The sequence below is a fragment of the Macrobrachium rosenbergii genome, chromosome 22, assembly GCF_040412425.1.
Source record: "Macrobrachium rosenbergii isolate ZJJX-2024 chromosome 22, ASM4041242v1, whole genome shotgun sequence".
In the NCBI taxonomy this organism is placed as follows: Eukaryota; Metazoa; Arthropoda; class Malacostraca; order Decapoda; family Palaemonidae; genus Macrobrachium; species Macrobrachium rosenbergii.
Window position 1 is genome coordinate 5732246 of NC_089762.1, and position 23484 is coordinate 5755729.

General features: G+C 44.0%; 1 protein-coding gene across 1 annotated transcript in view; it reads left to right on the forward strand.

Moving 5' to 3' along the window:
* The window catches only part of LOC136850561 (myoneurin-like), a 98499-nt gene that overhangs the window by 48522 nt on the left and 26493 nt on the right, over nt 1–23484 (forward strand). The window contains exons 3-6 of the mRNA XM_067124187.1: nt 49–259; nt 12801–13594; nt 22103–22242; nt 23186–23432. Coding sequence (XP_066980288.1) covers nt 49–259; nt 12801–13594; nt 22103–22242; nt 23186–23432 — 1392 coding nt within the window. The remainder of the gene's footprint in view (nt 1–48; nt 260–12800; nt 13595–22102; nt 22243–23185; nt 23433–23484) is intronic.

Genomic DNA, 23484 nt, shown 5'->3' on the forward strand with positions numbered 1-23484 from the left:
TGTTTTACACTTGACACCATCAATAATAGATTTCTTTTCATTTTACAGAAACTTCGTTATAAGAGTGAATTATGTGATGTTGTTATTGTAAGCAGCGATGGGCGACAGACTCTTGCACACAGCTGTATTTTAGCTTGTCACTCTTCAGTTTTAGCTGCTGTACTTCAAAGTAGATTGACCGCAGAGCATGACTGGTCGGTACTAAGGCCATTAGTTATCAACATTGATGAAGTTTCAGTAAAGAATTCAGTCAGTGAAGGTAAGATTTTACACAAGCTACTTACCAAGTAATTACATAGCTATTAGTTTCTATTAACTGGCAGCTCGAGTTTTGAAATTCGTGGTAGCGGTACTTTTGTTTTGGCTAGGTGAGTGACCCCACCCACTTTCAGGGTAAGAGAGGAACCAGCTTAGCAGACGAGCTCAATATGTTTCTGCCAGCTGATGGCTGTGGGTACAGTGATTGGCAGCAGCAGTTTTTTGAAATTTCTCTTCTCTGTTGATCTTGGATCATTGGCGAAGTATTCGCTTTATGGTAGCCTTTTCGGCACAGTTAGTGTCAGGTTTTCTCTGAAGACTAATATTACTGATTTTGACAATCATTTGGATTTTCTTTAGATTTTCTTTGACTCGACTTGTCATTATGTCTGACTCGGGCTCTCAGAGTGTTAGGTATGGCAGTAAAGGCTGCAATACGAGACTGACTAAAGCCTGTTATGACCCTCATTCTCTCTGTACTTCTTGCAAGGGTCAAATATGTTCCCCTGATTTGACATGTAAAGAATGTGTCTCTTGGGATCCTAAAATGTGGAAGACCTTGAATAGTTATTTGAAGAAATTAGACAGGGATAAAAAGGGAAAAGCAGCAGCTAGAGCTAGTAGTAAGAAGACTTTAGCTAGTCAGGTGTCAGCAAAATCTTTGTCTGATAATTCTGATTCTTTATCCTTTGTTCCACTTAATCCCATGTCTCAATCTGTACCAATTACTCCGCACCCTGGCCCCCTTACTCCTGATCCCGACCTCATTACCAGCCTTGAATGGAGAATTTACCTTAAGTTTGGGTTACTCATTGACACGATGGAGAAAATTGGTGCTTCTGTTAACGTCCTAATGGACAAAGTGAATGTGAAAGGTGATAGTGAAGTGTTAGTGGAGGAGATGGCTGTCTGTCCCGCTGATTCTCCTAGGCCAAGGTCCCTGGCAAACTCCCCTAAACCTGGGAGGAGCCAAACTGGCAGCCCAAAGGAGGTTGGTGGGGTCTGCCCACAGGCAGTCGCCCCCTCAGTCGTACCTGTTGCTGATTCCCAGGTTACGACAGAGCGCCGCTGGAAAGGTGTCTCTATGGAAGTGGATCGTCTTTCATCTAGTATTTCCAGCAGTGACTCCAGTCCTAGGTGCCAATGGCAAGGCGAATCTCGTCCTCTGAAGAGACGCACCGCGGGTGCTCCTCAACCTTCTGCAGTTCCTGTAAAGAAGATTAAAGAGGCTTCTCCAGAATGTCTTCCTTCCTGTTGCTTCTGGGATAATCCGGAACGTTTCTCCCAGGATCGACCAGTGTTAGTGGGACAAGTTCATCCTTCTAAGCATGCTACTTCTCGGAAGTGCTCTTCGGCATCGAGAACTTCGTCTTCTTCTAAGCGCACATCTTTTGCTTCGGAGGACTTGTTGAGACAAATAGTGATGTCGGAACGCTCTCCAGCGCCCATACGCGCAACTCCTGTTCTTTTAGTGCCTGTACAATCTGCATTACCTGAGTCTTCGTTGGCGGAGAAGTCGTCTTTGGTGCCAAGGTGCCCAGTGGTGCCAAAACTTCCTTCTCCAGTGGTTCATGGTGCTTCTGATGTGGCTCCCTCCAAGCGCCCTTCATCTTTTGTGTGTCCATCGTCTCCTGAGTGCCTCTTTGCCAAGTGCTCTTTGGCTCCTGAGCTCCTGTCGGCTCCCGAGCACTCATTGGGTCCCAAGCGCCCATTGGCTCCCGAGTGCCCACCAACTCCCGAGTGCCCACCGACTCCCGAGCGCCCATTGGCGCCTGTTCCCCTTTTGCAGCAAGATGCCTCTTTGGCGCCCAAGGCTAATCCTGCTTCCTAGCGCCCGATTTCATCTGTTTCTTCGGCAGCACCTGTGTCTTCTTCAGTTCTACCTGCTCTTGCTCTGACAGTTGCACCCTCTGTTTTGGATCCTTCTGTTCAGTCGATCCAGCGCAGATTTGGTAATATCCTGGACTTAATTCAGAAAGCCCCTTCGGTACCCCAGCCTGTTGCGAATCTGTCGCCAATCTCTTCGGAGGATGAGGAAGAAGCAGACCCTGTTAGCCCTCCATCGGCGTATGCTTCTTTACTCAGTTTTCTGCTGGTGTCTTTTCCTGATTACTTCTCTCCTGCAGCTCCGGCTTCAATGTACATGATGGATAATCAGACAACTTCTTCAAGACCTCCTAAAATGGTACTGTCCTCTTCAGCTAAGAAAGCTCTCCGTGAGGTGGAGAACTGACTCTCAAGCAAGAGGGAGCAGGAAGAGCCTCCTTTTCTTGCCCTCCGTCTAGGCTGTCGCAGAGAAGATATCTTGCGTATGCGACCGGAGAGGCTCCATCCATGGGAGCGCCTGCCTCCTCCCAGGGAGACTTCTTTGGTTTAGTTGACTCCTCCAGACGGTCGGCGTTCATTGCAGCCAAGATTTGTTCTCGTCTTTGGAATTGGACCACCTGATCAAGCACATATTCAAAGTCTTGGAAGAGCTCGGCTTTCTCGACTGGGCAGTAGGAGCTCTTGCTCGTAAAGTGAAGGAGTGCCTTCATATCCCTGAAGACTTTTCTTCAGATTTTTTGGGAGTTATCTCTTGCCTGGATAAGGGTATTGGAGACAGCTCATTTGAATTATCCTCCCTTTTTGCAATGGGTATCCTCGAGAAAAGGGAACTTTGGTGTTCATACACCACGAAGGGAGTTACTCCCTCCCAGAAGTCCGCACTCCTCTTCTCGCCTCTGGACAAGAAGCACCTTTTCCCTCAATTGACTGTGCTACAAATTGCGGCTGATCAACAACAGAAGTTTACGCAGGACCTCCTCACACAATCAACGAGATGGTATAGTCTCTGGCCTTTCCCTCTAGGACAGTTTCTCCTGCTCAACCCCAGCCCTTTCGGGGTAGAGGCAGACAAAGAGGCTTCCCCAGACCTCTCGGAAATGCCCGTTTCACCCCCAGAGCTATCAAGAAGTCCTCCTGCAAACCACACTCATGTGAGTGAGGATCTAGTCCTCCGCACACCTGTGGGGGCAAGGCTCCTCCACTTTTGGGAGCGTTGGGAAGCAAGAGGAGCAGAGAGTTGGATTGTCCAAGTTCTAAGAGAAAGCTACTCGATCCCGTTTCTGGAAAAATCCCCCTTGAGCAAGAAGCCTGTTTTATTGACGACCTACTCATCAAATTCTGAGAAGTTTTCAACAACTTCCAGGAATTACGCCTTCCTCTGTTCTGTTCCCGTTTTGCAGGCCCTCTAGCTTGGGCGACGGATGCAATGATCCTGGACTGGTCCAACCTAGATCTTTGCATCTTCCCTCCATTTGGGATGATTCGAGAAGTAGTAAGGAAGTTTCACTTACACCACTGGCCAACAAAAAAGTGGTTTCTGGACCTGATCGATCTATCTCGCAGACTTCCTGAGGCTCCTACCTGAGATTCCAAGTCTTCTCAGACAACTCCATGTCAGGAAGTTTAATCAAGGCCTATCCTCTCTGGCCCTGACAGGATTTCGACTGTCTACAGACTCGTCAGAGCAAAAGGATTTTCTAAATTGGCATCAGAGCCTATCCCCAAAAGTAGTCGCATCTCCTACAATAATGTCTACTAAGCTAAGTGGGCATGTTTTAGGAGTTGGTGTAGAAGAAACAAAGTCTTTTCCTCTAAAACATCTATCACTCTGATAGCAGACTTCTTCACTATTTGAAATCATCTAAGGGTTTGTCTGTCTGGACAATAAAGGGTTACAGAGTGATCCTCAGCTCTGTTTTTCGACATGGGGTCTAGACATCTCGAACGATCAAGACCTGTCCGAACTAATTAAATCTTTCAATATCTCCAAACCCAAGAAAGAGGAGTCCTTCTCTTGAAATCTTGACAGTTCTTAAGTGGCTTTCCGACCTTTGCTTTGAACCTATGTGTTCTTCCTCTCTAAGGGATCTGACTTGGAGAAGTCTCTTTCTGGTTGCCTTAGTAATGGTTAAGAGAGTAAGTGAATGTCAGGCAATAGACAAAAGGATCGGTTTTTAGCAAGTGGATGCAGTCTGCTCCTTCTTGCTAGGATTTCTAGCAAAAAATGACAACCCATCACAACCCTGGCCCCGTTCCTTTTCGATTTCAAGCTTATTGGATATTCTAGGCATGGAAGAGGAGGAGAGAGAGCTGTGCCCAGTACGTGCCTTCAGATATTATTTACAACAGATGGAGAAGATTAGAGGCCAGTTTAGTAGTCTCTGGTGTTCAGTGAAAAACCCTCTAGACCCCTATCGAAGAACGCCACTTTGTTTTTTTGAGGATCTCATCGTTGAGGCACACTCGCAATTAAAGGAGACTGACATATAGCTATTAAAAGTTAAAGCTCATGAGGTAAGAGCAGTGGCTGCTTCGGCAGTGTTCAAGCACAATCTTTTCCTCTCTGCGATCTTGAGGCAACTCATTGGAAATGCAAATTGGTGTTCGCGATGCACTATTTGCGGGACGTCAAGACAGTTTATGATAAATGCAATTCCTTGGGACCTGTGTCTGTAGCTGGCATGGTGATGGGTGAGAAAGTGTAGGAAGTGTCCCTTCCTTTCCTTTTCTCTTTGCCATGAAAATGATGTTGATTTCTTGGGGAGCCTGGGAAGGTATGATGTACCTGGAGTGCCCGCCAGTCTTAGTGTTGGGTAGTGGTCTTGTTTTTTATCATTTAATTATGGTGTAGGTGACTATGTTTTCTGGTATAGTATTTTTATACACATAACTTACCAAATAATTACATAGCTATTGTTTCTACTTTACGCTGCAGCTCAAAATTTAAAATTCACAGTAGAGCGCGTTTGTTTAAGGTGTAGTTATACTGCCCCGCACTTTCGGGGAAGGATAGGTACAACACAGCTAAAGAGCTCAGTTCGTTTCTGCGGTTGATGACTGAACTTGGTCATAAGCAGCTCTGAATTCATTCTTTTTCACAGGATGGTTACTGTTATCCTTCATTTGGCGAAGTACTTGGTTCTTTTTGGTAGTGCAGTCCTATTAATTAGCTTAGCTAATTCAGACTTCCCTTTTGTGACTTCCCGATTTTGACTAATTAATCATGTCAGATCCTCCCCTCGAAGTAGGTTCCTTCACGTGGTGAGGGGGTAAGGGGCCCTGGCTTTTCTTCTTTGTTCTTACGAAGAATAAGAGCCCGGGCCCTGACGGATCACCTACAAACCTTTCGATTTAAATGGCGTGGATATTTTCACTTTCGTACAAATGCATACTGGCTCAAAAACTTCAAGACCCTACACCCACGAATAGTAGAACAACGCAAGAATTGTATCACAAACCACCATGCACCCAAATGAATGACCACAGGGAGAACATCCTTAGTACAGAAAGACAAGAACAAGTGAAATACAGCAAGTAACTACAGGCCTATCACCTGCCTACTAATAATGTGGAAGTTACTAACAGGTATCATCAGTGAAAGGCTATGCAACTATCTAGAGGATACAAACACCATCCCCTACAACAGAAAGGCTGCAGAAGGAAGTGCAGGGGCACAAAAGACCAGCTCCTGATAGACAAAATGGTATTGAAGAATAGTAAGAGAAGGAGAACCAACCTAAGCATGGCATGGCCTTCAACATAATACTGCACACGTGGCTAATGGAATGTCTGAAAATATATAGGGAAAATATATATACAATGCACAGCTGGAATACAGTATTTACAAGCTCTGGGATAAGACTAGCAGATGTTAACATCAGGAGAGGGATCTATCAAGGCGACTCACTGTCCCCACTACTCTTCATAGTAGCCATGAATCCCATGACAAAAGTACTGCAGAAGATTGATGCTGGGTACCAGCTCAAGAAAGGAGGTAACAGAATTAACCATCTGATGTTCATGGATGACATCAAGCTGAATGGTAAGAGCATCAAGGAAACAGATACCCTAATCCAGACTGTAAGGATAGTATCTGGGGATATCAGGATGGAGTTTGGAATAGAAAAATGCACCTTGGTCAACATACAAAAAGGCAAAGTAACAAAGACTGAAGGGATAAAGCTACCAGACGGGAATAGCATCAAACACATAGATGAGACAGGATACAAATACTGTACCTGGGAATAATATAAGGAGAGGATATAAAACACCAAGAGATGAAGGACACAATCAGGAAAGAATATATGCAGAGACTTAAGGTGATACTCAAGTCAAAACTTAACGCCGGAAACATGACGAAATCCATAAACATATGGGCAGTACCAGTAATCAGATTTAGTGCAGAAGCAGTGGAGTGGATGAAGGCTGAACTCCACAGCATAGACCAGAAAACTAGGAAACGCATGACAATACACAAAGCACTACACCCAAGAGCAAATACAGACAGACTATACATTACACGGAAGGAAGGGAGGAGAGGGCTACTGAGCTTAGAGGACTGTGTCAACATAGAGAGGAGAGCACTGGGGCAACATCTGAAAACAAGTGAAGACGAGTGGCTAAGGAATGCATGGGAAGAAGGACTGATAAAAGTAGACGAAGACCCAGATATATACAGAGACAGGAGAATGAAAAACAGAACAGAGGAGTGGCACAACAAACCAATGCACGGACAGTACATGAGACAGACTAAAGAACTGGCCAGCAATGAAACATGGCAGTGGCAACAGAGGGGAGGACTCAAGAAGGAAACAGAAGGAATGCTAACAGTGGCACAAGATCAGGCTCTAAGAACCAGATATGTTCAAAGAACAATAGCTGGAAATAACATCTCGCCCATATGCAGGAAGTGCAATATGAAAGACGAGACCTTAAACCACATAGCAAGCGAATGTCTGGCACTTGCACAGAACCAGTACAAAAAGAGGCATGATTCAGTAGCAAAAGACCTCCACTGGAGCCTGTGCAAGAAACACCAGCTAGCTTACAGTAATAAGTGGTACAAACACCAACTTGAGGGAGCAATAGAAAACAATCAGGCAAAGATCCTCTGGGACTATGGTATCAGAACAGATAGGGTGATACGAGCCAATAGACCAGATGTGATGTTGATGGACAAAATCAAGAAGAAAGTGTCACTCATTGATGTGGCAATATCATGGGACACCAGAGTAGATGAGACAGAAAGAGAAAAAATTGATAAGCATCAAGACCTGAAAATCAAAATAAGGAGGATATGGGATATGCCAGTGGAAACTGTACTGATAATCATAGGAACACTAGGCATGGTCCCAAGATCCCTGAAAAGGAATCTGGAAAAACTAGATGCTGAAGTAGCTCCAGGACTTATGCAGAAGAGTGTGCTACTAGAAGCAGCACACAGTGAGAAAAGTGATGGACTCCTAAGGAGGCAGGATGCAACCCGGAACCTCGCACTTTAAAAACCACCCAGTCGAATAGGATGACTGTGGTAGAAAAAAAAAATAAAAATAAACAAATAGATAAATAACAATAATAATAATAATAATATATGAAGGGAGTAGACCCTCTTTTAAACAGGTCTTATTAAAAAGGATGGCTGTATTATGCAAATTTATCTTATATAGTGTCTTTTCTATCCTCCTTATGATTCGCTTTTCAGGCTCAGCGATGTTAGTCAGTAACTGGCCGATATTCATGTTGGAAAAGGACAGTGTGCGGAATATTGGAAGTCTTTTATTAAGATATCCAATCAGAAATCGTTAAAATCTGGGTTCAGGTTCTATTGTAGGTACCGTCGACATGTTTCGACCAGCTCGTTGGTCATCCTCTGGGCGTGGTTGCAGAAGGTCTGAAGAAACGAGGTGCTCGGGTTGGTATTTATAGGGAGGTCATGATGTGCTGAATTATGATTGGCTGCCCGGGCATGTACCCGGCGGAGCCTTCCCATCCAAGTTCTGTTTTTCGTCTTGCGTGCGAGTGGCGTTGTAGTGCTGAGGATGAAGAGAAGAATTTCGATCCTCGGATGCCAAATTTTGATTTGCTCGCACGCTATGGGGATCGCCGGTGCATGTCTCCTGGCTGCCGTGGGGAGGAGAAAGGTTTCTTTGCGTAATGTTGAGTGTTGGTTTCTCCTTCCCAATGTGCAGTGCTTCCAAGAGGCGTAGGGCGGCGGTGGTCGGTAATTTGGTCAATTACTTCGATGTTCGTGATTATGTCTTTTCTTGCTATTCTCTGGTTATGGACGGTCCTGGCATGATTAAAGATAGCCCCCTCTTGGGCGTGGCAGGAAATCCTTTTGGAGAAACGCATGGTGGTCATACCGATGTAAGAACCGAGGCATCCTCGGACGGGCATGAGTACAGGTATACCACGTTGGTTTTCTTCAAGGGGTCCTGCTGAGGGGGGGCTGGGTTGTTGCGCATAACCAGGCTGCTCGTCTTTCTGCTCTTGTAATAGATAACCAGATGTATGTTTCTGTTGGAGTCAACAGGGCTGACATTATTCTTGATGATGTTTTTGAGGGTGCGTTCGTCTTCTTTATATTTATGATGAAATTGTCCTTTGTAGAAGAGCTCTATGCGTTCAGGGGCATCGGGGCGAGGTTCCTGACGGTACCATCTATCGATGTTCGCCTTGATAGATTCTTCTATATCCCGGTTTGGGTGTCCATTGTCGACGAGGTTTTGGGCTACACGTTCCATTTCTCCGTGGGTGTCGTTCCAGGAGGAGCAGTGTGAGTGGGCCCTCCTGACGTAGGCGCTGATGGTGGAGTGCTTATACCTCTCGGGGCACTCGCTCGCCCCATTCATACACATGCCCAGGTTCGTGTGTTTCGTGTAGACCCTCGTTTCTCCAAAAGGATTTCCTGCCACGCCCAAGAGGGGGCTATCTTTAATCATGCCAGGACCGTCCATAACCAGAGAATAGCAAGAAAAGACATAATCACGAACATCAAGTAATTGACCAAATTATCGACCACCGCCGCCTACGCCTCTTGGAAGCATTGCACATTGGGAAGGAGAAACCAACACTCAACATTACGCAAGAAACCTTTCTCCTCCCCACAGCAGCCAGGAGACATGCACCGAGCAATCCCCATAGCGTTGAGCAAATCAAATTCGGCATCCGAGGATCGAAATTCTTCTCTTCATCCTCAGCACTACAACGCCGCTCGCACGCAAGACGAAAACAGAACTTGGATGGGAAGGCTCCGCCCGAGGGTACATGCCCGGGCAGCCAATCATAATTCAGCACCGATCATGACCTCCCCTATAAATACCAACCCGAGCACCTCGTTTCTTCAGACCTTCTGCAACCACGTCCAGAGGATGACCAACGAGCTGGTCGAAACATGTCGACGGTACCTACAATAGAACCTGAACCCAGACGAACGATTTCTGATTGGATATTTTAATAAAAGACTTCCAATATTCCGCACACTGTCCTTTTCCAACATGAATATCGGCCAGTTACTGACTAACATCGCTGAGCCTGAAAAGCGAATCATAAGGAGGATAGAAAAGACACTATATAAGATAAATTTGCATAATACAGCCATCCTTTTTAATAATAATAATAATAATAATAATATTTTGTTGAATATGATGGCAGCCTTGGTTGCATTAACCTTGTAGATTATCCGTTCAATTCTTCTGATTAGTCTTTTTTTCTTCTTCAGTAATAGAATTAAGTAAAATGCCAAAGTTCATTGCAGGGATTTTTATTTATAAAAATATCCAAATGTCGATGGTTAATGGAAATTCCGAGGGCGGGGTCCAAAAACGATTGCAGGGATCGTCAATGCTTCTGGGATCTTGGCGGGTATCGCGACATATTTCGGAAGGTCGTCTTCCTTCTTCAGGCGGGAGCTGGATGAAGTAGGACTCTGGTCTCACTTTTTTGTATCGGGTGGGCGTGGGGCGCTGGTCACGGTCTGCTTTTTGATTGGCTGAGAGTGCTGATTTTTGATTGGCCAAGAGAGCTGACGTCACTGGGCATGGTCTTCTCCCATTGGTTGGCGGTTTCTCAGCCTTAACCTCAGAGCGTAGAGGTTGTTCTGTGATGGAATGCATGTACTGTATAGTTTCATTAAGGTCACGTCCTCCGTCAGGGGGTTCGTCAGGAGGGTCTTGCTCGTTGCTGCTGTTCTCGACGTCCTGCTGGGACGTTCCGATAGTTATGTTTTCATGGGGGGCTGTGATAGGGCGTCGTGTCACTGACGGAGGACGTGACCTAAATGAAACTATACATGCATTCCTCCACAGGGCATGTCTTACAAACCATAGGGCATCACAGAATAACCTCTACACTCTTGAGATTATGGCCGATAAACTGCCAACCAATGGGAGAAGACCATGCCCAGTGATGTCAGCTCTCTTGGCCAATAAAAATCAGCACTACCTCAGCCAATCAAAAAGCAGACCGTGACCAGCGCCCCGCCCACCGCTGATACAAAAAAGCGAGACCAGAGTCCTACTTCATCCAGCTCCCGCCTGAAGAGGGAAGACGGCCTTCCGAAATATGTCACGATACCTTCCATGATCCCAGAAGCACTGACGACCCCTGCAATCGTTTTTGGACCTCGCCCACGGAATTTCCTTTAACCATCGACATTTGGATATTTTCATAAATAAAAATCCTTGCAATGAACTTTGGCACTTTACTTAATTCTGTTACTGAAGAAGAAAAAAGACTAATCAGAAGAGTTGAACGGATAATCTACAAGATTAATGCAACCAAGGCTGCCGTCATATTCAACAGAACATGTTTGAAAGAGGGCCTACACCCAAAGAATAATAATAATAATAATAATAATAATAATAATAATAATAATAATAATAATAATAATAATAATAAATAATAATACCCTGGGCTTTATTTGCCTTTAGAGTATGGTAGAAAGCTCTACTGAAGTGTCAGGGAATAAACAATAATAATAATAAAAATAATTCCTAATCCATAGGCTCCACAAAGCTAAAAATTATTGTGACTGAACAGTCAAAAATGCGAGTTACTTTGGAACCCCCTAAAAAAAATCAAAACATGATAACCTAATCCATGATGGCTCAAAAAGTTGGTTGACTTCCTAGAATGTGACCAGCAAATAACCAGTGGTAGAAAGTGACCATGGTCTTTCATTTTATATGCAAAAAACCTAATACTCTATGAATATAACCTACATGCTAAGAGCTTTAAGAATTAACTTGCTTTATGAATTTAATGAAAATACACACTGAGACATGTGAACACTTTGTTTATTCATCTGAATATTTAAATAGAATTATTTAAAGATGATTCAGTCTCCCCCTCATTCACTTTTAATTTAAAGTTTAAGTACACCGACCACAAATTTTTGTGGCACATATCATTGGCCTAGTTTGTCTTTCTTCTTCAACACACTGCAAATCTTTCTAAGGTCTCTTCCTCTTTTTGATGATCACAAACTGATGTACCTGTGGATGATTTTTTATTAATGTTGCCCTCCTTTCTTTCAGTGAATACATTGCAATGTTGTATTATAATCATTTTTCATGGACACTTAGATCAGTGTTTCTGAGTTTGCCTCCTTTCCTCCTTCCACTTGAGGAGTGCAGAGTTATAAAATGTTATTCATCTTGTTGAATACTTTGATAAATGTTTCTGAAGGTCATTATTCATCATGTGATCACAGTTGAATAGATTATTTTGGAGGCCTCCTCTTGTACAAGAAAATCTCATGATGAAACTCCTTTAGCTAGGATAGCAAGAGGTTCCTGCACTGCTACCAAAAGTTGGAGTCCTGTTGTGTTAGTGATATGGTAATGTGGTAATACTGTAATAAGGAGTTAATCTTTATTCTTTGTTTAAGTATTATTCATAATATATTATTAATATAAATCTTTATGGGAAGCTTTGGGATTGAAGGCTATTAATAGCAGCCTTATATTTCATTTGTTTGAAGAGTAAAGACATGATATGTATCTACACAGAGATACCTTACTTTTATTCTGTCTTCATATGTGCCATCATTGTTTCTCCTGACTAGTTTTCTACCAAATACGATAACCTAAATATCGTAGGCTAGCAACCCATAATTGCCTCTTTATTTTGAGGTGTATAGGTCATACCTACAATTTCATGTCAGTATCTTGGTTTGTATACTAGGATATCCTGTCAGCGGTATTCCAGTGTAAGTTTCAAATCCTTATTTAACAGTGTCAATCTCTTCCACGCATACTTTCCTGATTGTTGAGTGCTGTAACACTTTTTCTTCCTGAATTATGTATGTCAAAAACATGCATTTATAATCACAAGTTTACAAAACTGTGTTAGATTGTGATGTCAATTAATATGTTTATCTTTGTACATCTAGATGCCATTGAGGCATTGTAAAAAATACATAGCTGGTCATGCATGATAGTAGACACACTGTTATCCAGCATGATCTGGTTGTGATGGGTACTTTGTTGCAAGGGTTTTGTGTGTATTGCCTTGAAAATTATTAATGGTTGGTATACTGTATTGATTAGCCATCCATAGTACTGATTTTTTTTTGGAAAATTTAGTGGGGAACTTTTTTAGTCTCAATCAAAACCAAAAATGTTTGGTAACTTATCACTTATGAATCTTTATTCATTGAATATAGCATTGTCAAACCTTACATTTTATTAAGTTATTCATGCTTTTCTTTTCAGAGTCTGAAGGAACTATAAATATCATAGAAACACTGATAAGCCTTATGTATGGAGAAATTGTTAATATTGCTGATGTGCATGTTCCTGCATTAAATGAGTATGCACACGTCCTTGGCTTATCTGATCAGATTTTCACGTGCCTTGATGGAACTGAAGGGAAAAATACGAAAGAAATTCATATTGAAGAAAATATTTCCAAAGAATGTGGGCAGACAGTGTTGGATTCATGCCACAAGAATAATTCTAATGAGTATGAGAATGTGGAAGTGTTAAGTGAAATTAATTTGGATAATCAAATATTCCCAACGTCCATATCAAAATCACCCCAAGGAAAGCAGTCAGTTGATGATTCTGTTGCAGATTCTTTTGCTGTGAAGGATAATCCTGAAAATGTATTATCTTTTTCAATGTTGTGTTCTGAAGGACAAGAGGATGATGACAGCTGTAGTAAAGCATGGCATGATGGACATATACCTTATGATAAACATGATGTTCAAAGTCAAAGTTGTAATATTGTAGTGTGTAAAATGGACCAAAATGACTCAGATAAATCAGGTAGAGAGGAGATTAAACATGGGGAAGGAAGTGGTATTTTGAACATTACTGTAAATGAACAATCACATCCAAACTCCTTTAATGGTGATAGTCAACGATTGCATCAGCAAAAAAGGCAAGCAAAGAAATCCTTCATTTGCTTGCTTTGTAATTCTGCTTTCCAAAAGTGTGGTGATTTAGTAAAACATGTCCAGAGTATGCAGCATTTCACTGTACAGTGTCCCCTTTGTTTTATTCAGGTAAGTCTGTTTAACCCCTTCCTTTACTATACTGAGTATACTCATGAACCATGATCAGATACTTTTTTTTACAATCACGAGAACGTTCGTTCACTCCCATAGAATATCTGTATTTATTTTCATGATCCTGATTTTGCTCATTCTTTATTGCATTCCCACTTTCTATCATTCCTCTCCCATTAGTGATCATTCAGTGGGCCTCTCCTCAATAGATTGCAGTGAGCTTTCTTTACTAGATTGTAGTGAGTATTGTTTACATTTATGACAGCTTTTGGCGTCAAATTCCCAGAGTACTTGCCAAATCCATTCTTGGTTTTACTCTCATTATCCCCGACAATCAAAGTGAATGATGAAGAAACTAGTACCAATTCAAGTTTTATTTTTTCTGTGCTATAAATTCTCTAGTGTATTTTTCACTTTTATGAATATGTAATCAATTTGCCATCTTCTTCAGTCGGAACCCAGTTTTGTCACATATGAACATTTGTGTGGAAGATATATTTTCTGAATCAGTTTGTAAACTTCTACCAAAAATTGGGCATTTGTTCATGAGACTTACCTGTCAGATATATATATAGCTGTATTCTCTGTTAGTCCGACAGAATTTCAAAACTTTCGACACACGCAGTGGGAGATCAGGTGGTTAGTACCCATTCCCGCCGCTGGGAGGCGGGTATCAGGAACCATTCCCATTTTCTATTCAGATTTTCTCTGTCGCCGGTACTGTCAACACTTGTTTTCAGTACCTCCGTCTTGGATTTCGGATAAAACTTGGTTGTCACTTGAGTATTTGTTTGATTTTTGGTTTTTTGACTTGGAACTTGTGGCTAGGCATACGCTATTGTGGATTGTTTTGGATTTGGCTTTGTTTTTTCCTGGGATTAAGATGTCTGAATCTAGTTCTTCTAGTTATCGAGTTTGCCGTGTGCAAGACTGTAAGGTGAGGCTACCAAAAATTTCGGTAGATCCTCACACTGTATGCTCGGGTTGTAGAGGGCATGTTTGTTTGTTAAATGACCGATGCAAGGAGTGTGAATCTTTGTCTGATGCTAGTTGGAGGACTTATGATTCGTATGTGAGAAAGCTAGAGCGAGATAGGATCAGGAGGTCTTCCTCCAGAAGTGGTAGGAGTCAGGGTAGTGTGTTTTCACCTGTTAACCCTCCTGTAGACGTAGCTCTTCCTAACCCTGTGGTGTTGCCCCCGAACCCCGGGGTTGTGTCTGCGGATGGTGATGCCCTGGCGGTTATTATGTCTTCCATTCGTACCTTGGAAGCTAATATGCTCGCTCTTCAAAGTGCTGTGAAGTGCAGTGATAGTGTCTGTCCCCCTTGTGTTGTGGAGGGGGCGTCAGATCAGCCGTATAACGCCTTTAGGTCTAGACCTCTGTCGGACTCCCAGGACTCAGGAGTGGGCAAGTCGAAAGCCGCAAGAGGGTTACGCGGACCCCCACCGATCTGGCATCCCTTCGGCATGTCCTGATGACGCTTCCCAGGCTGCCAAGGATCGTGCTCGGGCACGAATCCTTGGCGATTGCTTCTCTTCCCCGATTCCTCCTCCCCCGCCGGGAATGGAAATCTCGGGATTCTCGCCCTTTGAAGAGAAGCTTCAAAGAAGGGGACGCTTCACGTCCCTTTTCTCGTGACGCTCTTCGCTCTTCTCCGGAGGATTTTGACGCCATCCCACCGCAGAAGAGGACCAGGACGTCATCAGACGATGACGCTTTTGAGCGCTCCGTTCGCTCCAGGAAGAAGGCTGTTGCTTCCCCTGTGAGAAGGAAGAAGGCGTCCCCTCGCCCCTCTTCTTCTCACAGGATCAGCCCTTCTCCTGAGGAGGAATCTTCTCCTACTCGTAAGCTGCTCCTAGGCATGCAGAAGCAATTGGCTTCGTTAATGGCCCAGAAGGAGACTGATGCGTGTCGTCGTCGGAAGGATTCCCGGCTGCCGATCAAGAGGTCCAAACCTTCCCCTTCTCCTTCTCCACGTTCGTCGTCGTCTCATGCTTCGCCGCCCTCTAGAAGTCCTGTTGCTCAGCGCTTTACTGGTCTCGGCAGGGATCGCAATTTCCCGCTTTCTGATGCGCTTCATGCTGCCAGGCTTGACGCCCCTCGTTACGACGATCCTCTTGTTTCTCGTCATGACGCTTCTCATGCTGCTAAGCATGACGCTTCTCATGCTGCTCGGCAAGATGCCTCCCTTGCTGCTCGACATGACGCCTCCCTTGCTGCTCGTCATGACGCCTCCCTGGCTGCTCGGCAAGACGCCTCCCTTGCAGTTCGGCAAGACGCCTCCCTTGCTGCTCGGCACGACGCCTCTCTTGCTGCGAGGCATGACACCTCCCTCGCTGCTCGCTCTCACCAGGACGCTCGTCGGATCGTTCGTCAAGAAGCTCGTCGGGATTCTCGTCAGGACGCTCGTCGGGAATCTCGTTTTGACTCTTCTGCCCGAGACTTTCGCGACCCCTCTCGGACTTCTTCCAAGCAGAAGTCCCTTTTGCATGTTGGTCTGCAAGGACTTCGTCCTCCCGGTTCTTCTCCTGCCCCTTCGGTTGTTCCTGTGGAAGAAGGAGAGCTTTCTTGCGCTTCGGATCCTGCTGTTGAGGATCAGTCCTCTTCTTCTTCAGCTTCTGCAGACTACCAGGTCTTGACTAGGCTGCTGAAGGACTTGTTTGGGGACAAGTTTCAACCCTCTGCTCCTCGCCCTCCCCCCTCGCAGCTAACCTCGTCTAAATCACAAAAGTCTTCTGGTTTTGTGAAGATGGCGACGTCTCTCTCTACGAAGAGGGCCTTTAACAAGGTTCAGGAGTGGATGGACTCCAGGAAGGCCCAGTGCAAGACTTCTTTCGCCCTGCCTCCATCAAGATTGAGTGGAAAAGCAGGAATTTGGTATGAGACAGGAGAGGAGGTTGGTTGGAGAGTTCCTTCCTCTTCTCAGGGGATTTTGCCAGCCTTGTGGACGCTCCCAGAAGGTCTCTCCTTTCATCAGCGAAGGTGTCCTGGTCTTTATCTGAGACCGATCACCATCTGAAAGGCCTATTCAGGTCTTTAGAAGTCTTTAACTTTTGGACTGGTGCCTGGGAGTCCTGGACTTGCAGGCTCTGAGCCCTGACTCCATTAGTCTGGGAGATTTGTTTAGCGTCCTATCCTGTATGGACAAGGCGGTTAGGGATGGCTCGAAGAACTGGCTGCCCACTTCTGTACTGGGGCTTTTAAAGAAGAGAGCCATTTACTGCAACTTCACGGCGAAGTCGGTCTCTCCTACTCAGAAGGCAGAATTGTTGTTCGCTCCGCTTTCTAGCCATCTTTTCCCCAACCCTTAGTCAAGGATAGCCACCTTGCAAGAGAAGGCTACTCAGGACCTCCTGGCCCAGTCTTCTAGACGTCCTGCAGCCCCCTTCGACTTCTTCCCTTGGGCAGGCTTCCAAGATTCAGAAGCCCTTTCGTGGAGGACCCTCCTCTAGATCGTCCTTTCGAGGAAGAGGTCCTCAGAGGTAGAGCCCCTTCTAAGACCAGGGGCAAGAAATGACTCCGTGGACCTTCAGACACCGGTAGGAGCCAGGCTCCTTTCTTTTGCAAGAGCCTGGAGAGAGAGAGGGACGGACAACTGGTCCCTCCAAGTCATCGAAAAGGGATACAAGATCCCATTCCTCGTATTGCCTCCGTTAAGTACGATTCCCATAGATCTGTCGCCATCCTATCAACAGGAGAAGCAGCAAATTCTCTTCGACCTGCTCGAGCAAATGCTCGAGAAGAGAGCTGTGGAGCAGGTCTCAGATTTACAATCCCCGGGCTTTTACAACAGGCTGTTTCTGGTACCGAAGCAGTCAGGGGGATGGAGACCAGTTCTGGACGTCAGCAAGTTGAACCATTTCGTTCTGAAGGAAAAGTTCGTAATGGAGACGTCCCAGTCGGTCATGGGAGCCCTAAGACCAGGCAACTGGATGGTTTCTCTCGATCTCCAGGACGCCTATTTTCACGTCCCTATACATGCTCTATCGAGGAAATACCTGAGATTTGTCCTGCGGGGACAGGTATTCCAGTTCAGGGCCCTCTGCTTCGGGTTCAGCACAGCTCCTATGGTCTTCACGATCTTAATGAGGAATGTTGCGAGATGGCTTCGCCTTGGAGGAATAAGAGTCTCTCTTTATTTGGACGATGGATTGGCTCATTCGAGCCTCGTCAATGACGAGGTGTCTGGAGGATCTTCACACGACTTTGACCTTGACGAAGTCCCTAGGACTTCTGGTGAATTTCGAAAAGTCCCATCTGACCGACTCAGTCCATCGTTTATCTGGGGATTCAGATGGATTCAGTGGCTTTTCGAGCATTTCCGTCTCAAGAAAGACAACTACAGTGTTTAGAAAAAGTTTCAGCCTTCCTGAGGAAAGAAACATGCTCGGTGAGGGAATGGATGAGTCTGCTGGGGACCATTTCATCACTGGAGAAGTTTGTTTCCCTGGGGAGACTGCATCTCAGACTGCTTCAATTCTTCCTTGCAGAGAACTGGGAACGACAAGGAGAATCTGGAAGTTTCTCTGAGTATTTCGCCAAAGGTAAAGAATCACCTTCGGTGGTGGCTCGATCCATCGAAGTTGGCAGAAGGCCTTTCTCTCAAACTTCAGAACCCCGACCTAGTGTTGTTTTCCGACGCGTCCATCATCTCGGGTGGGGAGCAACACTGGGGAGGGAAGAAGTGTCGGGCACCTGGAGAGGGGAACAGGTGTCCTGGCACATAAACCTCAAAGAATTGGGGCGATTCAGTTGGCCCTTCTTTTCTTCGAGGGACGAGTCACGAACCGAGTTGTCCAGATCAACTCGACAACACCACGGCCCTTTCATACCTCAAGAAACAGGGAGGAACTCACTCTCGGTCCCTGTTCGCCTTAGCAAAGGACATCCTTCTGTGGGCTCAGGCCCGAAATATTACGATCCTCACGAGGTTTGTTGCAGGCGTAGAGAACGTCCGTGCGGATCTTCTAAGTCAGCAGCGACAACTGCTCCCGACCGAATGGACCCTACACCAAGAGGTGTGTGACTGTGGAAGCTTTGGGGACGTCCCTTGGTAGATCTCTTCGCAACTTCCAAGACGAAGAGACTTCCTCTTTACTGCTCCCCTGTTCTCGACCCAGGAGCGCTCTCAGTGGACACTCTTCTTTGGGATTGGTCGGGGATGGACGTGTATGCCTTTCCCCGCACAAAATCATCGGAGAAGTCATCAGGAAGTTTGCGTCGTCAGAAGGGACGAGGATGACGCTAATCGCCCGTTTTGGCCTTCGAGGGAATGGTTCACAGAGGTCATGTCCTTCCTAGTAGACTTTCCGAGATCTCTGCCCATGAGAGTCGATCTACTCAGACAACCCCACTTCGAGAGGCACCACAAAAACCTCCCCGCTCTGTGTCTAACTGCATTCAGACTATCGAGAAGCTGGCCAGAGCGAGAGGTTTTTCTAGACCAGTGGCGAAAGCTATTGCCAGAGCGAGAAGACTCTCTTCCAGTAATTTGTACCAATCGAAGTGGACCGTCTTTAGGAGATGGTGTAGAAAGAAGGGCATTTCCTCTACCACGACCTCTGTGAGCCAGATAGCAGACTTCCTCTTATTTCTGAGGAGTGATGTTAAACTTGCAGTCCCGACTATCAAGGGATATAGAAGTATGCTATCATCTGTTTTTAGGCATAGAAACTTGGATCTGTCTAACAACAAAGACCTTCACGATCTATTCAGATCCTTCGAAACCTCGAAGGTGCCTCAGCTAAGGACTCCTTCTTGGAATTTGGATGTTGTGTTACGGTTCCTGATGTCCAGCCTCGTTCGAACCTCTTCGTTCTGCGTCATTGAGGAACATTACTAGAAAGACTATTTTTCTAACCGCTCTAGCAACTGCAAAGAGGGTTAGTGAACTGCAAGCCTTTAGTAGACATATAGGCTTTAAAGGACATAACGCAGTTTGTTCTTTAAGCCCTTCCTTTTAGTGAAAAATGAGAACCCGTCTAACCCTTGGCCCAAGAGCTTTGAAATCAAGGGTATGGCTGAAATCCCTAATTCAAGAGCCAGAGAGAGTCCTTTGCCCTGTTAGGGCTCTCAAAGTCTACTTAGACAAGACGAAGGAAAGTCGAGGTCCTCAGATAGTTTATGGTGTTCCGTAAAGAGACCGGACTTACCTATGTCGAAGAATGCTCTGGCTTTCTTTCTGAGGATACGATTAAAGAAGCCCATTCATGCTGTCAAGACACTGATTTTAAACTTCTGAAAGTCAATGCTCACGAGGTGAGGGCGGTTGCGACTTCAGTGGCTTTTCAGAAGAATATGTCACTCAGTAACATTCTGGGTGCCACATTTTGGCGTAGCAACTCTGTGTTCGCCTCACACTACCTGAGAGATGTGAAGACGACATATGAGAACTGCTTCTCGCTAGGACCATACGTTTCCGCAGATACTTTCCTGGGGCAGGGGATGACACTCATCCTATCCTATAGAAAATGGTTGGATGGTGTTTTTATGGTTGTTGGGTCGACTGCCTGTGGCGGACTTCCCAATCGTTAGCTTTAGTTGCGTTATCCTAACTTAGTTAGGCTTGGTCAGGTGGTTGGTTTTACTTCGTTTGCCCTCATTGTATGGTCAATATGGTCTAGTCACATTGTGGTCACGCCCCGTTGACAGATCATCTAGAACTCACCAGCTATACAGGTCACACCCTTGCTGGAGACTCTAGTTAAGCAGAAGCGGACTTGGGTGACAGTAATCACGAAGTCAGCTATGCTAACAGGTAAGGAACCAAAGTATCTTTCACCTACATGTAGTGTGTTTTCCAAAATCCTATTCTGTCTGTACCCACCTCCAATGGTGGTATTCAGCTATATATATATCTGACAGGTAAGTCTCATGAACAAAATGATATTTTAATGATAAAATAAAGTTTGTTCATACTTACCTGGCAGATATATATATTCATAGTGCCCGCCCACCTCCCCTCAGGAGACATTGGCACTAGAAAATCTGAATAGAAAATGGGAATGGTTCCTGATACCCGCCTCCCAGCGGCGGGAATGGGTACTAACCACCTGATCTCCCACTGCTTGTGTCGAAAGTTTTGAAATTCTGTCGGACTAACAGAGAATACAGCTATATATATATCTGCCAGGTAAGTATGAACAAACTTTATTTTATCATTAAAATATCATGTTCCATCTTCAATAGTTAAAGATTTTCTTGGTATTTTCGTATTTGTGAGCACATATCTATTTCTGAATGTTAAATATTCATCCTTTGCCAGCTGTAAATAGTTTCAAGTTACTTGGTGCTGCAAGTGAATTCGTAATGTCCTCTTACAGGCTATCCATCAGTGCTGATTTCTTTTAAATCTCATTGAAGGTCTTGTTTGTCTTCACAGAATATTTCCCTCTCTTGGTGAACAAAAAGCAAAAGCAGCACACTTTTTCCTTAATGTTTTCAGTAATTCCATAATGGATAAATAAGTTATAGTGTACATTCTGGCCACTTCAGAGGTGTTGCTTTTTTTTTTTTTTTTTTTTGCATAACATCAGGTTTTAGGGCTGGCTTGTAGATGGTTTTCACTGGCTCTCTTGTGCTGGAAAGAATCTCCATTATTACTCTTGCACCTTTGGGCTTGTAACTGAAGTTTTTTGTATGGGACACTTAACCAGGACAATAACACAAGCCAGCAGGTATATAGTACATTCGTTCACACGGTGGAAGCTAGAACATGATTAATGTGCTGTGACACGTGTGTGAGTGGTATGGATAATTAGGACAAAGGAAGATGCTTCTAACTCGTCATATTAATCACAATACAGATGCCTCCCTACTTACAAACGAGTTACGTTCTGGACAGCTGTTTGTATGTTGAATTGTTTATAAGTTGGTTACTTTACTCTTAAGTACAGTATGATATAAAATCAATACAGTACCGTACTGTACATTTTTTCATCCTAAAACACAATACACTGTACTGTACATACAGTACTGTATGTACAGAAAATGCACACAAAACAAAATTTGAACTTGGGGATGGCAAAGAGGAGTGCTTTGAACACAATTTTAATTTGTGATCCCATTTGTTTGTATCTCTGAATGTTTGTTAGTTGAATGTTCGTAAGGAGGGTGGTGTCTGTATGCACTGAAGGGATCAGTAGGTTATTGATCTTTATCATTGGCTATTTGGTCTTTATTAAGTACACAAAAGGTTTTATTTTCGTGACGTGACCTTAAAGTTGTTTGATGAATGGAAGAGGTTGCACTTCAAACTGTGTGATCTCCATTGCCTAGCTAATTATTGCTGATCACTCTATAGCATAAAATTCAGGGCTTAGTCTGTTTGCTTGAACATGTAATTAGCAGTATTAAAGTAATAGCATTTTATCGTACTGTGGCATGGCAAAGCAGTGTCTTGTTGGTGAGAAGTCATTAAAAGTATGTATTACTTCTAGTGACCTAAGACTTCTGATAGTTTTGAACCTTTACATTAGAGCAAATTATTTTATAATTATTGCAGGTTAAAGATTTTGAGGGCCAGCGTCTTCACTTTGCTCTCCATGACCAAGAATTACCCTTTTTCTGTGTGTACTGTGATTTGAGGTTTCGCACTCGTGCTGCTCTCACCATGCATACACCAAAGCATATGACTATGAAACCGTAAGTAGTTTATTGATTTTCTAATGTTTTTTTACAGTTAGCAAAATAATATTTATTTAATTGCTGACAAGGAGAAAAGATGGTATAATAAGTTAGGGCATGCAGTGAAATTTGTAAATTACTTTGGATAACATAAGTGGATGTTATATTGCATATTTATAATGAATTGTATGATAGTTGATATAAGTTCGTGGTTTCTGAGTGGGAACGTCAGAATGGAGGAGAATTCTCCCTCCAGTTTATTGTACTCTGTAGGGGGATAGTGCTGTCAGTGCACTTCACACGGTACATTGTAGGCATTACAGTGCTTAAGGTCCTTTGCAGCGTCCCTTTGGGTCCTAGCAGCAACCCTCTTCACTTCTTTTGTTGTGCAGTACCTCCTCCATTCATATTCTCTGTCTTCCATCTTACCTTCCACCCTTTCTTAATAATTGTTTCATAGTGCATCTGTTGCTAGGGTTTCCTTCTTTTTCGCTGTAAACCTTTTTGCTCTCAGTTTCCCTTTCAGCATTGAATGACCTCATAGGTTTCAGTGCTTGGGCTGTGGCCTAAATTTTGTCTACCATTACATTCCAGTTGACTGTAGTAAGTAGGTACATAGTGTCATTTCATCTTAGCAAAGTACTGTTTGTCTCATTTCACTTTATACCTTATTTGATAAAAAGTAGATTGTTTTGTGTATCATGATTCTAAGAAGGAAAAAATATGGAATCTTCTGTATTATGTAAGGTTATGATGTTTGGATTTAGGTTATGTGAATTTTATGCACAAGTCCTAGACAAGTCTCCAGGAAATGGATTTCATTATTATGTACTGTACGCAGATTATTTATATTTTAGCCAAGTGCTATAAGAATGTATTGAGTTATAAGTCACTGCTTGAAGGATTATGTGACAAAATTTATATTAATGAGATAAATGTGAATTTTGTTTAATTTTGAAAGGTTTGTGTGTAATGATTGTGGCAGAGGATTCAAGTGGCGCCATGCACTGCATGCCCATTTGCACACGCACAGTCCAACCAGTCGCTTATTATGTGACATTTGTGGTTTTTCATCCAAGTATGTTACCAGTTTCAAGGCTCATTTGCTGCAGCATTCTGGCCAGTCTTTTCCATGCCCTCATCCTGGTTGTTCCTTCTCTTCAAATCGCAAGACTCATCTCAACGACCATCTTGCAACTCACTCAAAGGTTAATCATCTTACTTTAAACTTGAGTGTATATTATTTCCTTTCTGAACTCA